The sequence below is a fragment of the Hemiscyllium ocellatum genome, chromosome 16, assembly GCF_020745735.1.
Source record: "Hemiscyllium ocellatum isolate sHemOce1 chromosome 16, sHemOce1.pat.X.cur, whole genome shotgun sequence".
In the NCBI taxonomy this organism is placed as follows: Eukaryota; Metazoa; Chordata; class Chondrichthyes; order Orectolobiformes; family Hemiscylliidae; genus Hemiscyllium; species Hemiscyllium ocellatum.
Window position 1 is genome coordinate 34,208,093 of NC_083416.1, and position 13,213 is coordinate 34,221,305.

The following is a 13,213-nucleotide window of genomic DNA, read 5'->3' on the forward strand; positions in this document are numbered from 1 at the left end:
GCAGTTAAGAATGAAGAAACAGTTTCAAAACCCTGAAATCCGGTCACCTTGCTTGAGACAAGGCATTGCCAAGGTTCCAATCGAGAACCTACCTACAGAACAGCTGCTTAACTGTGAGATAAGGTGATGAGCCAGGGATCTGTTCAGAGAGTCGATAATCTTGTTTCTATGGTGAAAATGAACACACTTAAAGGAAAAAAAATGATGCTTTTCTCATAAGTGTGTGTTAGTATTTCCCATCTTGAATAGAGACAGAGACGCTCTTAATTTCATTAATTTGAAAAGAAAATTCAAAATTCCTGAGGAAGTGTGCCACTGGTATAACTCCAGCAAAACAAACTCTCCATCAAGCTCCTTCAAATACCCCAAAAGCACATTCCAAATCCTGAAGATTAGGTCATAGTAGGCTGATTAATGCCTGAATGCAGTGCCAATCCCAATCTGTCCTCTAAAGCCCCATGGAGCCTAAGAGAAAAGGTGCCAATCTGTCTTTGGACAAGGTAATAGGATGCCTAATAGATTCACTCTCCTCGGTTAATAAAGTTTCAGGTTTCAAAGAATGCATACCAATTATAAACACGGCGTTCTTTATGGAATTCAAAAACAAAGGTCAATGGGGAAACTTCTAGTCTTCAATTAAAAGTCGCTTAAAATATATTCACGTACACAGAGAGTTAAAATAGACTTATTACACAACCAGATTTTGTGTCAAATCTCAGCTCTCCTTTCTGCACTCCACTGATCCAACGATCTTTGGAGGCAATATTTCCTTCAACTGTTTTACTGACAGTCATGTTAGTTTACTTTAGTGGAGTGATTAGACAAATCTCATAACATGTGAGTTTTTTAATGCAACTGTTTAAACAATTTAAATTCTGTTCAACTGATGTTCTGAAATTATTAAATAAGCCATGTAAGTGCTTTCTTTCTAACTAAAAATGTAAGAGTGAATGCAAGGACTGGAGGAACATATAAACGAACCTCACTTAAAATACAATACTAACATTATTACATTCAAGGTTTGCATAAAGATGGTTACATTTTACAACGACCTTGCATTGTTACATATATATGATGCACGATATAGTTTAAAATGCCTTGCAATTCTTTTCTGCCTAATTGGATTAAATTCCTACTCAACATCAAGAAAAGATTCAAAATGAATAACAATTGAGCATATCAATCAAACAGAAACCTGTTTCCTTTTGAAGATGAGCAATGTAGCCAACTTTATTTGAAGGTATGACTCTGAAATCACAGGTTGAGTTTTTTTTTATAAATCTAAATATTAAACCTGTTAGCTGTTACAGCAACTTGTATCTCTACAGCATTTTCTAACAGAAGGGCATTAAGCAGGAAGTGTAAGGATAGTAATTAACCCAGGTAATGGGCATATCATTGGTTGACTGGAGAGCTAGTGTGCAACTTACAGCTTCTCTTTTTGGGAAGATCTACCGTACTAAGTGCCAATCAGGCACTTGACTAGCCAGTAGTATTTCCTTCCTACAAACAAGGAGCTTGGAGACAGAAATCCTGTCCCTACAGAGCTGCCAGCCAAGAAAAGGCATTAATTACCTATCCAGGGGTCTTAATTGGCAATGAGTTGGGAAAGTTGTTCACCACTGTCTCCCCAATTCATCCACTCAAGTGTAGCCAAATCAAGGACTCCACACAACCAACTCCAACAACTCCACTGCAGTGCTGTCAAACCCTTACACCATTCACAGACATTAAACCATTTCCAATAAATAGATTCATTGCTTTATTTGACATTCTTCTGTCCGTAATTCTATGTGTGAGCACTCACCCATTAATATTGCCATAGTAGTTTCTAGGTTCAAATTAGATGATGTGGTAGCTAATTCTGTGTTAATTTATGAATGAGACAGAATGTCTAGGAAAGAGTTTGAATATCTAAATATCTAACTATGTAAATCGTCACTTGAATGATTGAGAAAAATTAGAATGTTAAGATAGCTGTACAGATGGATAACAAACAGAAACTCCATTGAATAGCTGGCATGTTACATGATTTTACATTATAAAGCTTTTATTGCAACAAACTAAAAGTAACATTGAATAAACATTATTTTAACATATAACATATACTCTTAAATACAGAAGATTCATCTTTTAACTTTTAAAATGACCAAAGATTTCTTACAATGGTTATACTTTACCCTGTCCCATAAGTAGACACTCTACTCTCCTGGAAATAGTTCAGAATGATTCTGAACACCAAACAACTTATTTCCTTTCCGTTTTCAACCAAGTAACTCCTAATCCTGGACCAATGTGTGATGAATTAGAGGTTCCTTCCATGAGCTAAAACTATGCCAGTCTATTTGAAAATCCTTACAACTTCAGTTGCTTCAATCTAACAGAGTTCTCTCACTTGCATTCTTGCATGGCAATCCATAGAGACTTGTTACCTCTATTTCTTTGGTCTCTCTTTGAAGGATACTGGCAGACAGGCTTGCCTGTGTAATTTAAGATAATTGTCAGGGTCAGTCTAATTAAGAAAACCTAATGGTCTGATCCTACAACTTCCTTATTCACCCTTTCCCACTCAAGCCCATCTCCATGAGCCTTGTATCCACTAAACATGCTAATTACTTATTGTTTAGATGTCAATTCTATCTTGGAATGAAGTCAGTTTAAATTAAAATCATTACAGTCTGAAATTGTTAGGCCTTCAGAGAACCACAGTTTCTGCCATTATTTGCTTGGGACTCAGTGAAACAAACTGGGCCTACCCTTAATAACTCGGAAATGCTTTCGCTCTATTCAGAACTGGTCACATGACCCCACTTCATTCCTTTATTATACCTAAATTTGAAACACGTTCCCAAAAGATAAAAATTTTACAAATCTCACATTTATAGGAGCTATTTTACAATACCTGACTGAACAGTATTTATTCTTAACTGCCTTTCAGAAGGTGTCTTCATAAACCACTGCTGTCGTTGCAGTATAGGTAAAACCAGTGTTGTTAGGAGGGGAATTCTAGGATTTTGATCTAGCAACAGTGTAGGAACAATCATATAGTTCCAAGTCAGAATGGTGCAAGGCTTAGATGAAAACTTCCAGATGATGGTGTTTCCATACTACTGCTGCCATAGAGTCATAAAGCATGGAAACAGGCCCTTCAGTCCAACCAGTCCATGCCAATCACAATCTGTAACTAAACTAGTCCCAACTGCCTGCACTTGGCCCATGTCCCTGCAAACCTTTCGTTTTTATTCAAATCTCTTTGAAACGTTGTATCTGTACCTGCATCCACCACTTCTTCTGGAATAATGAACTGTACTGCAGAAGGAGTACTGATAAGTACAAATTGGAGGTGGTACACTCTACAATCGCTATATGTGCATGGTGGAAGGGAGTGAATCTTGATGGCGATGGAATGTGGTGCCAAATAGGTAGGCTGCTTCATCCTGTATAATGTCAAACTCCTTCAATGTATTTGGAGGTGCAAACATTCAGGTAAGTGGGTAGTAATCCATCACACTCCTGACTTATTGGCTTGGAAATAATGAACAGGCTTTGGGGAGTTAGGATGCAAGTTACCACAGATTATCTGACCTGTCACTCGGTATCTTAAACAATTTGTGCATATGTTGTTCATAAAGTGTGATTTAGTGAAAGAGCAAGTGGAGGCAGGATTTTATTTAATTTTCGACTATGTTTATTTTTAAATGTATGTGCTAAGAATAAAAACTAATGACCTTTGTGCATTCTGCAATTTAGAAAATGATTTATCTGTAAATATGTAATGATTTTAACACTGTAATCACAACAGTTTTGAATTTTTACAACTAAATTGGAATTCAAATTACAAAAATAAATGACCTTGGCTGTATGTTTGTAATTTGTTCCTTTACAATATTCATGAAGCTGATGTGATAAACATTTTCAAAATAAATTATGCTTGTTAAGTGCGATGATATGGTACAGCAGATTTTACTCCCCCAGAGGTTGCTGTCTGAACAAATTAAAGGAACATTCCTGTTATTTCTGGCTCCTTCCAACAATTTTGGAAGAGGATGGGTAATCCTGAAATTGGTCTTAGTTACTCCATCCTATATTAGCATAGTAAATGTGTCTAACCCTAGTTTCAGGTTGCACTAATTGATGGGGAATGTAGAATCTAGAATGGGCAGAATAATGTTGGATTTTTTAACAATCCAATTGCTCACCTAAGACACAGGAGTTGCATAAACAAATTGTAAGGGCAGAAAAGTGGGAAAGGTGACTGTTTATTAGTTTTGACAAAAAATAACATTTAGATGTGCCATCTATACATTAATTATTTATTTAAAAGCAATGTTTGTAATACAATGTATACAGTAGAACTGTAATTCCAAATAAAGCTTTCAAATTTAGATCTGGCATTGAGAGACAAATCTAACTGCATGTGTATGCATATTACAAACTATCTCACTTAAATCAATGATTTAAGTTACAAGCTTTTATTTCCCAATGCCTATCAAACAGCATGTACCTTTTAACAGTCTGGATTTCCATTGCTCAATGCAAAACTGAGCAAAAACAGTACCATGGTTATAACATCAGGAATGCTACACTCTCAGCTAAAAAGCTTTTTAGATATTTGACTGGCATTTGCACTCAGCTTTGCCTTGGGCATGGTTTACCAACTGGTTAGTGAAAGGAGGTCAGAACTATTCAGCATTGATAACAAATCTAGTAAAAAGTATTGACATGACTTGCACAGAATGATTGACATTCATTTTAAGCCTGTACAGGTCTTGGGCAGGGATTGAGGAGAATATCTGAGCTTGTGACTTGAGGTATTTTAATTCCCAGACTTCACTTACATGGTGGGGTAAACAGCAGCCAAGAGCAGATAGGAATGTAAGTAAAGAAAACCAGACGCCAATGGCTACTACCAGGGGACAGCTTGCTAATAAGCAGTAAAGGGAGTTTAATGGTAGAGTCACATGAAGTAAGGAGGAGAGTCTGGTCAGGAAGGTTGCCACATTCCTTGGAAGCCTAGTAGGACACTCTTATTCTTCTTCACCCTGTAGAGCAATGTTTTCTACTTCCCTCAGAAATTCTTTTTCCTTTCTGAATGTGACAGATATCTGCCTTCGCCTGGCAGCTAAGCCACTTCAGGTTTATTATAAAACCGATTATCCCCAAGACCTATGGAATTTAATGGTACTTCAGTTACTCTCCCAAACTCTCTCACAGTCTCTTGCATGCTGAAGACTGCCAACAAACCTTCTTGAATTTGCCTGCAGCCTCATGCAGCCCCTTATTCACATCCACTTTGTATCCAATCAAGGTTCGTGCCTTGGGAAGGGGAATGCTGAAAACCAGCACATGTCCCTTCCTTGAAACACATTTCACTGTCCAAACGTTACTGATGACCACTCACGAAGGCCCACATCAAACCATTACTCACTATACCTTGGGATTCACTGCCAATGCTAGGGATGGAACTCAGTACATTGCCAGTAACAGGCACCACTCCCAGTGACACTGCCTGCATTGGAGAACCACCAGAGAGCTTTTGGGGGACGGAGTTTCTGTCCTCTCTGGATCCCTCATCAGGAGGAATGTCTAACACTGGCCTGTTCAAAATCTACCATCACTTAATCGACCCCTGAGAATTAATACACCTGTCCATAACTGCTAGTACCACTGTCACGTGAATAAAATCCAGGGGGTTAGAGCAAATAGCTTAACTTATTTTTCCAAAGCTAATACGAAATACTATTTGAAGAATTACTTATCAAGAAGACTTGATCAGATTTCCCAGTGGCTGCGACTTCCAAATTTTTGAGTAGATTGGAGGATACATGTAGTACTTCATCAGTACCTCCAAACAAGCCTTCCAGGTCCAAATCTGGCACCTAATCAAGAAAAACAATATGTGACTTTGAAAATGTTTTGCATTTTAAGCTGCATCCCAGCCATGACCAGTGGTTTGGGGGTGGGGTTGAGTGTGTTTTTTTTTCATTGTAAGGAGGCCAAAAGGAATAGTGAATTCTGGAAATCTGAAATAAAATGGCAAACCCTGGAATTATGCATGTCAGCACCTAATAAGTAAAAATAAGCTAATACTTGTAGTGGAATGCTCGCTCAAAATTCCTGCATTCTATGACAGTTTGAGTGGATTGTCTCATCCAAAATATTTAGCTGTTTTCCTCCTTTGGATATTGACAGTACATTTTTTATGTTTTCTGTTTTTTAGGAATTCGACCAAAGTTTTTCAGATTGAAACTTCTTGTTAGCAGAAGTTGTGACTAGGGCTGACTGTTTGGTGGTAATCATAATAGAAATATGGGAACGGAGCTAGTTTGAATATGTAGTTGATGTGAGCAAGATTTCAATAAGGACAGGGCAGCATGATCTGTAACTGCGACAGGGATCCCAGCACTAAAATCAGTCGCTCACGTCTTACGGTTTTGGGCTTTAGGTCTCTTTTACACGAGGCTGGCACATGACTGAAGAAATTTTCATGGCCAATCACATCTTGAAATTCACATTAGTAATATTTCCTTGCATAAATGATAGATTATCACAAAACCATGACTAAAAACACTGCATAAAATAGGAAGAAACAATAAGTAGGTTACATGGCATGAGGAGACAGTCTGTATTTTACACAACAAAGGTTGATGGAGTAATCAGAACTGTTGCAATATATTAAATATGTCATACATTCAATGATTTAACTCATATTTCAGAGGCTCATGTTGCTATGTCGCCCACTCGCACAGCCAGCAGAGTACTTTATATGAAGCTGACAACGATATTAGGCCAGAAACATGTTGCATTTTTGGGCAGGAGTCTGCCTTCAGAAGCAGCTGAACACTTTCACCAGTCCTAAACATCAGAAGAAACGTTTGGGCCGAGTCGCAGGCTGTCACCTTCCTGGGCACTGGAGGTTACTACCACAGAGGTCAGTCAATAGCTGACAGTGAGTATCAGATGGAGATGGTGAGGTGAGAATAATATACAGTAAATGGAAATGACTAATATTGTTTGAACTAGAGTTCAATTTTAATGGAATACAATACCAGACCACACCAGTACAAGTTATTTTTTGATATTACTATTTTTACTTTCCATCAGGATGGGTCCAACTTAAAGGTAGCCATTTAGATTCACGCTCCAGTTCATCAGAGGGAAGAATATAGGCTTGCCAGTCAAGATAGGGCTCCTTTAGACTTCACTGATTGACGTACCACCCTTGAAGTGCTGTGTGAGAGTGGGACAAGGTACTGCTTCAGTTGGGTGACAGGAGAAAGCAATAACCAAACAGAGTAGAAGATGGCAGAATTCGTAAGCAGCAGGAATGTCTTGTAGAGAAACTGAGTGGAGTACTGCAAGAGATAAAATAACCTTCAGCACTCAGCTTTACAGAGGTTCCTGCCACAATAGGTAAATTCTCAAACTTCTTCTTATATTTTCTACAGAATTCTTGGTGGAGGATGAACACAGAAGTATAGCTACATAACTGGAGGCTTGTCAGGCATCCTAAACAGAGGACTTAATATCATTATATCATACTAGTGCACCTTTTGTTAACCCTGTTTTATCCACATCATTTGGTCCTTATGCAGAATTAGAAAGGGTGATTTTCGAAACTTGACAGAGCATGGCACTGAACTTCAGGAGAAGGTGATAGAGGCAAAGGCAGTTATGAACAGTCTTCTTCCCACGATGGAGGACAGAGACAGCTAGACTAAGCATACAGCTGCAGGGCTTCTGTGAGTCTCAGCAAAGGAACCTTAATTTGCTTAAGCAGCAAGAAATATTGGCCTGCCTGTTGTAGTTACCCCAAAACAATGCACATTCATGAACTGAGGATGGACAAGTCCATACCACTCATGTATACCACCATGGCCCAGGGTTTTGAATGAATGCATGAGTTCCTCCACTGACAGAGTGGCCATCCTCATTGAGGAGTGTATGCAGCAGTGTTTGCTGAATGCCATGGTCTGCAGCATTGATCAGTCAATGATGCAAAAAGGCATGGAATGGTTATCAACTGCACCCAGGCAACAGTTCCCTTCAGCAATCCGGACGGCTGGCAAACAATTGAGGTAGCCACTGAAGTGAAAGTGTCTGCTCCCTCATAGATATGATCAATTTTATTCTCCTTGGACTTGTTGTCTGAGGAAATATCAATGTAGCAAGGCCCAGTGACAATGACTGAGGTATGCTAGCCGTTGGAGATGCACAGTTGACATGTACGTGGCCATGATAACCTACAAAGGCATAACAGCCACAAGAGGAAAATGAACAGACTGCGTCCACTTCAGCTGGAGTTCAAGTGGACCACCACGGAGAAGTAGGTGACAGTTTTTTTTATTTAGGCGATGTGGGTGTGGCTGACTGGGCGAGCATTTCCTGCCCATCTCTAGCTGCCCTCCAGAAAGTGGCGGTGAGCTCCATTCTTGAATCCCTAAATTCCATATAGGAACACCCATAGTGCTGTTAGAGAGGTAAGTTCAGGATTTTGACTAGTGACACTGCAGCAGCTGTGATGTATTTACAAGTCAGTGTGACTTACAACATACAACAGTACAGCACAGGATGTTGTGCCGTCCTTTTATCCTACTCTAACATCAAACTAACCTATGTACCCTTCATTTTACTATCATCCATGTGCCTATCCAAGAATCACTTAAATGTCCCTAACATATCTGACTCTACTACCACTCCTGGCAGTGCATTCCACGCACCCACCACTCCTTGTGTAAAGAACTGACCTCTAACATTTCCCTTAAGTCTTCCTCCAACCACCCTACGATTATGTCCCCTCATGATAGCCATTTCCACCCTGGGAAAAAGTCTCTAGCTATCCACTCTATCTATGCCTCCCACCATCTTGTACACTTCTATCAAGTCACTTCTCATTCTTCTTCACTCCAATGAGAAAAGCCCTAGCTCCCTCAACATATCTTCATAAGACATGCCCTCTAGTCCAGGAAGCATCCTAGTAAATCTCCTTTGCACCCTCTCTAAAGCTTCCCACATCTTTCTTGTAATGAGGTGACAGAACTGAAGACAATATTCCATGTGTGGTCTAAACAGGGCTTCAGAGAGCTGCAGCATAACCTTGCAACTCTTAAACTCAATCCCCCTGCTAATGAAAGGGAACACACCATGCACATTCTTAATAACTCTCTCAACTTGGGTGGCAACTTTGAGGGATCTACGGCAAGGCCCCCAAGTTCCCTCTGTTCCTCCACACTGCCAAGAATCCTGTCTTTACCCCTGTTACCTGCATTCAAATTCGACCTTCCAAAATGAATACTTCACACTTTTCCAGGTTGAACTCCATCTGCCAATTCTCAGCCCATCTCTGCATCCTGTCAATGTTCTGTTGCAACCTACAACAGCCCTCCAAAGTATCCACAACTCAACCAACCTTCCTGCAAACTTACCAACCCACCTATCCACTTCCTCATCCAAGTCATTTACAAAATTCACGAAGAGCAAAAGTCCCAGAACAGATCCCTGCAGAACACCCTGGCTACTGAGCTCCAAGCTGAATACTTTCCATCTATTACCACCCTCTGTCTTCTATGGGCCAGCCAATTCTGTATTCAGATAGCCAAATCTTCCTGTATCCCGTCTCTCCTTGCTTTCTGAATGAGTCCTTCATGGGGAACCTTTTAAACCAACCTTGCTGAAATCTGTGTACACCACATCCATTGCTCTAGCTTCATCAATGTGTTTTATGACATCCTCAAAAAATTCAATAAGTTTTGTGAGGCATCACCTGCCCCTCACAAAGCCATGCTGACTATCTCTAATCAAATTATGCTTTTCCAAATAATCATAAATCCTGTCTCTCAGAATCCTCTCCAACAATTTGCCCACCACTGACGTAGGAATGACACGCATGTAATTCCTAGAGTTATTTCAATTCCCTTTCTTTAACAAGGGAATAACATTTGCCACCCTCTAATCATTTGATATTACTCCAATGGACAGTGATGACACAAAGGCACGAAAATCTCTTCCCTAACATGGTAACCTTGGGTATATCTTGGTAAGGTCCTGGACAGTGTTGCTGAACAAAAAGACCTTGGAGTGCAGGTTCATGGCTCCTTGAAAGTGGAGTCGCAGGTAGATAGGATAGTGAAGGCGACGTTTGGTACGCTTTCTTTGAATGGTCGAAGTATTGAATACAGGAGTTGGGATTAGTATCTCCCCTATTTTCTGCGGCTCCACACAAAGCCCGCCTTGCTGATCTTTGAGGGGCCCTATTCTCTCCCTAGTTATCTTTTGTCTTTAATGTATTTGTAAAAACTCTTTGGATTCTCCTTAATTCTATTTGCCAAAGCTATCTCATGTTCCCCTTTTTGCCCTCCTAAGTTCCCTCTTAGGTATACTCCTATTGCCTTTATACTTTTCTAAGGATTCACTTGATCTATCCTGTTTATACCTGACATATGCTTCCTTCTTTTTCTTAAACAACCTCAATTTCTTTAGTCATCCAGCATTCCCTATACCTACCAGCCTTTCCTTTCACCCTAACAGGATTCTTGTTATCTCATTCCTGAAGGCTTCCCATTTTCCAGCTGTCCCTTTACCTGCGAACATCTGCCCCCAATCAGCTTTTCAAAGTTCTTGCCTAATACTGTCAAAATTAGCCTTTCTACATTTTAGAGCTTCAACTTTTAGATCTGGTCTATCTTTTTCCATAACTATTTTAAATCTAAAAGAATTATGATCGTTGGCCCCAAAGTGCTCATCCACTGACACCTCAGTCACCTGCCCTGCCTTATTTCCCAGGAGTAGGTCAAGTTTTGCACCTTCTCTCGTAGGAACATCCACGTACTGAACCAGAAAAAATTTTTGTATACACTTAACAAATTCCTCTCCATCTAAACCCTTAACACTATGGCAATTCCAGTCTATGTTTGGAAAGTTAAAAACCCCTACCATAACCCCCTAATATTCTTACAGATAGCTGAGATTGCTTGAGTCAGGAATCCTTCCTGGACACACCTAACAAAATTTGCTCCACCCAAACTATTTGCACAAGGAGGTTCCAATCAATATTAGGGAAGTTGAAGTTACCCATGGCGACAACCCTGTTACTTCTGCGCCTTTCCAAAATCTGCTTCCCAATATGCTTCTCCATGTCTCTGTTGCTATTGGGGGGGTCTATAGAAAACTTAGAAGAAAGTGATTGCTCCTTCCCTGTTTTTGACTTCCACCCATATTGACTCAGTGACTTCCCTTTCTGAAGCTATTGCACTATCCTTGATTAGCAATGTAACTCCCCACCTCTTTTATCTCCCTCCCTACTCCTTTTGAAATATTTAAACTCTGGAATATCCAACAACCATTCCAGCCCCTGTGATATTCAAGTCTCCATAATGGTCACCACATCGTAGCTCCAAGTACTGACCCATTCTCTAAGTTCATCACTCTTATTCCTGACATTTCTTGCATTAAAATAGACACACTCAAACCCATCACACTGACTTAACTTTGCCCTATCAACTGTCTATCAGTCCTCACAGACTCTCTTCACGTTGCGTCTGTCTGTTCACAAGCTACCCCATCCTCTGATCAATAGATCCGGTTCCCATGCCCCTGCCAAACTAGTTTAAATCCTCACGAAGAGCTCTAGCAAACCTCCTGCACAGGATATTTGTAACTCTCCAGTTCACCTTCCCCAGAGAGTATCCTAATGATCCACATATCCGAAGCCCTCCCTCCTTCAACAGCTCTGCAGCTACATGTTCAGTGACACTTGCTTGCTGTTCCTCGCCTCACTATCTTGTAATACCGGTAGCAACCAAGAGATTACTACTCTGCTCGCGCTGCCTTTTAGCTTCCAACTTAACTCCCTACATTCACTTTTCAGGTCCTCATCCCTTTTCATAGCTATGTCATTGGTAACGACATGCACCATGACTTCTGGCTACTCACCCACCCCCTTAAAATCCCTGACCTTGGCACCCAGGAGGCAACATACCATCCGGGAATCACATTCGTGACCACAGAATCTCCTGTCTGTTCCTCTAACCATTGAATCTCTTATCACAATCACTCTCCTATTCTCTCCCTTCCCTTCTTAGGCACAGAGTCAGGCTCAATGCCAGAGACCTGGCTGCTGAGGGTTTCCCCGGTAGGTCAACCCAACCTCCCCCCCCACCTCCGCCCCAACAGTATCCAAAGCAGTATACTTGTTGGGGGACTTGTCAGGGAACTTGCAGGCCCAGTAGCCTTAGTGGTTAACACTACTACCTCACAGCACCAGGAATCTGGGTTCAATTCCAGCCTTGGGTAACTGTGCGGAGTTTGCACAATCTCCCTGTGTCTGCATGGGTTTCTCTTGGGGTTCCTCAGTCTAAAGATGTGCAGGTTAGGTGGAATGGACTTGCTCAATTGCCCATATTGTCCAGGAATATGCTGGCTAGGTGAATTAGGCATTGTAAGTACGGGGCTGCAAGTATTAAATAGGTGGCTGGGTTTAGGTGTGATGCTCTTCAGAGGGTTGGTGAGAACTCGATGGGCCGAATGGCCTCTTTCCAGAGTGTGGGGATTCTAGATAGCAGTGATCACGGACTGTGATGTGTAAGGAGCCTTAGTGAATTTCTACAGTGTATTTTATACATTGTTCATAGCAGCATTGGGTACATCAATGATGGAAGGAGTCCATATTTGTGGATATGGTGCTAAGCAAGTGAACTGTTTTGTTCCCAATTGTATCAAGTTGGAACTGCACTCATCCAGGCAAGTGGAGAACATTCCATCACACCCCTGACTTGTAAATGACGGACAGGTTCTGGACAGTCAGGAGGTGAGTCACTCACTTCATAACACCTTGCATCTGACCTGCTCTTGCTGCCTTGGTATTTACAATGGCTAGTCCAGTTCAGTTTCTAGTCAATGGTAATCCCAGACTGCTGACAAAGGGGTTTTCAGGAATGGTACTGCCATTGAATGTCAAGAAGCAATGGTTAGATTGGCTCTTGTTAGAGAGATAATCAATGCTTGGCACTTGTCCAGGATTTGTTGCAAGTGGCATTGACTATTTCATTATCTGAAGAATGACAAATGATACTGAACACCGTGTAGTTATCAGTGAAGTTCCCACCTCAGACCTCATGATTGAGGGAAAGTCATTTATGAAGCCACTGAAATGGTGAGGTCTGGAACACTATCCTGAGGAACTCTTGCAGAGATGTCCTGCAGCTGAAGTAACTAC

General features: G+C 40.8%; 1 protein-coding gene across 5 annotated transcripts in view; it reads right to left on the minus strand.

The window, feature by feature from the left end:
• arhgef37 (Rho guanine nucleotide exchange factor (GEF) 37) overlaps positions 1–13,213 on the minus strand; it is a 169,812-nt gene that overhangs the window by 83,724 nt on the left and 72,875 nt on the right. For all 5 annotated transcript variants that reach the window (XM_060836771.1, XM_060836770.1, XM_060836769.1 and 2 more), the window contains one exon: positions 5,756–5,879. In XM_060836771.1, coding sequence (XP_060692754.1) covers positions 5,756–5,879 — 124 coding nt within the window. The remainder of the gene's footprint in view (positions 1–5,755; positions 5,880–13,213) is intronic.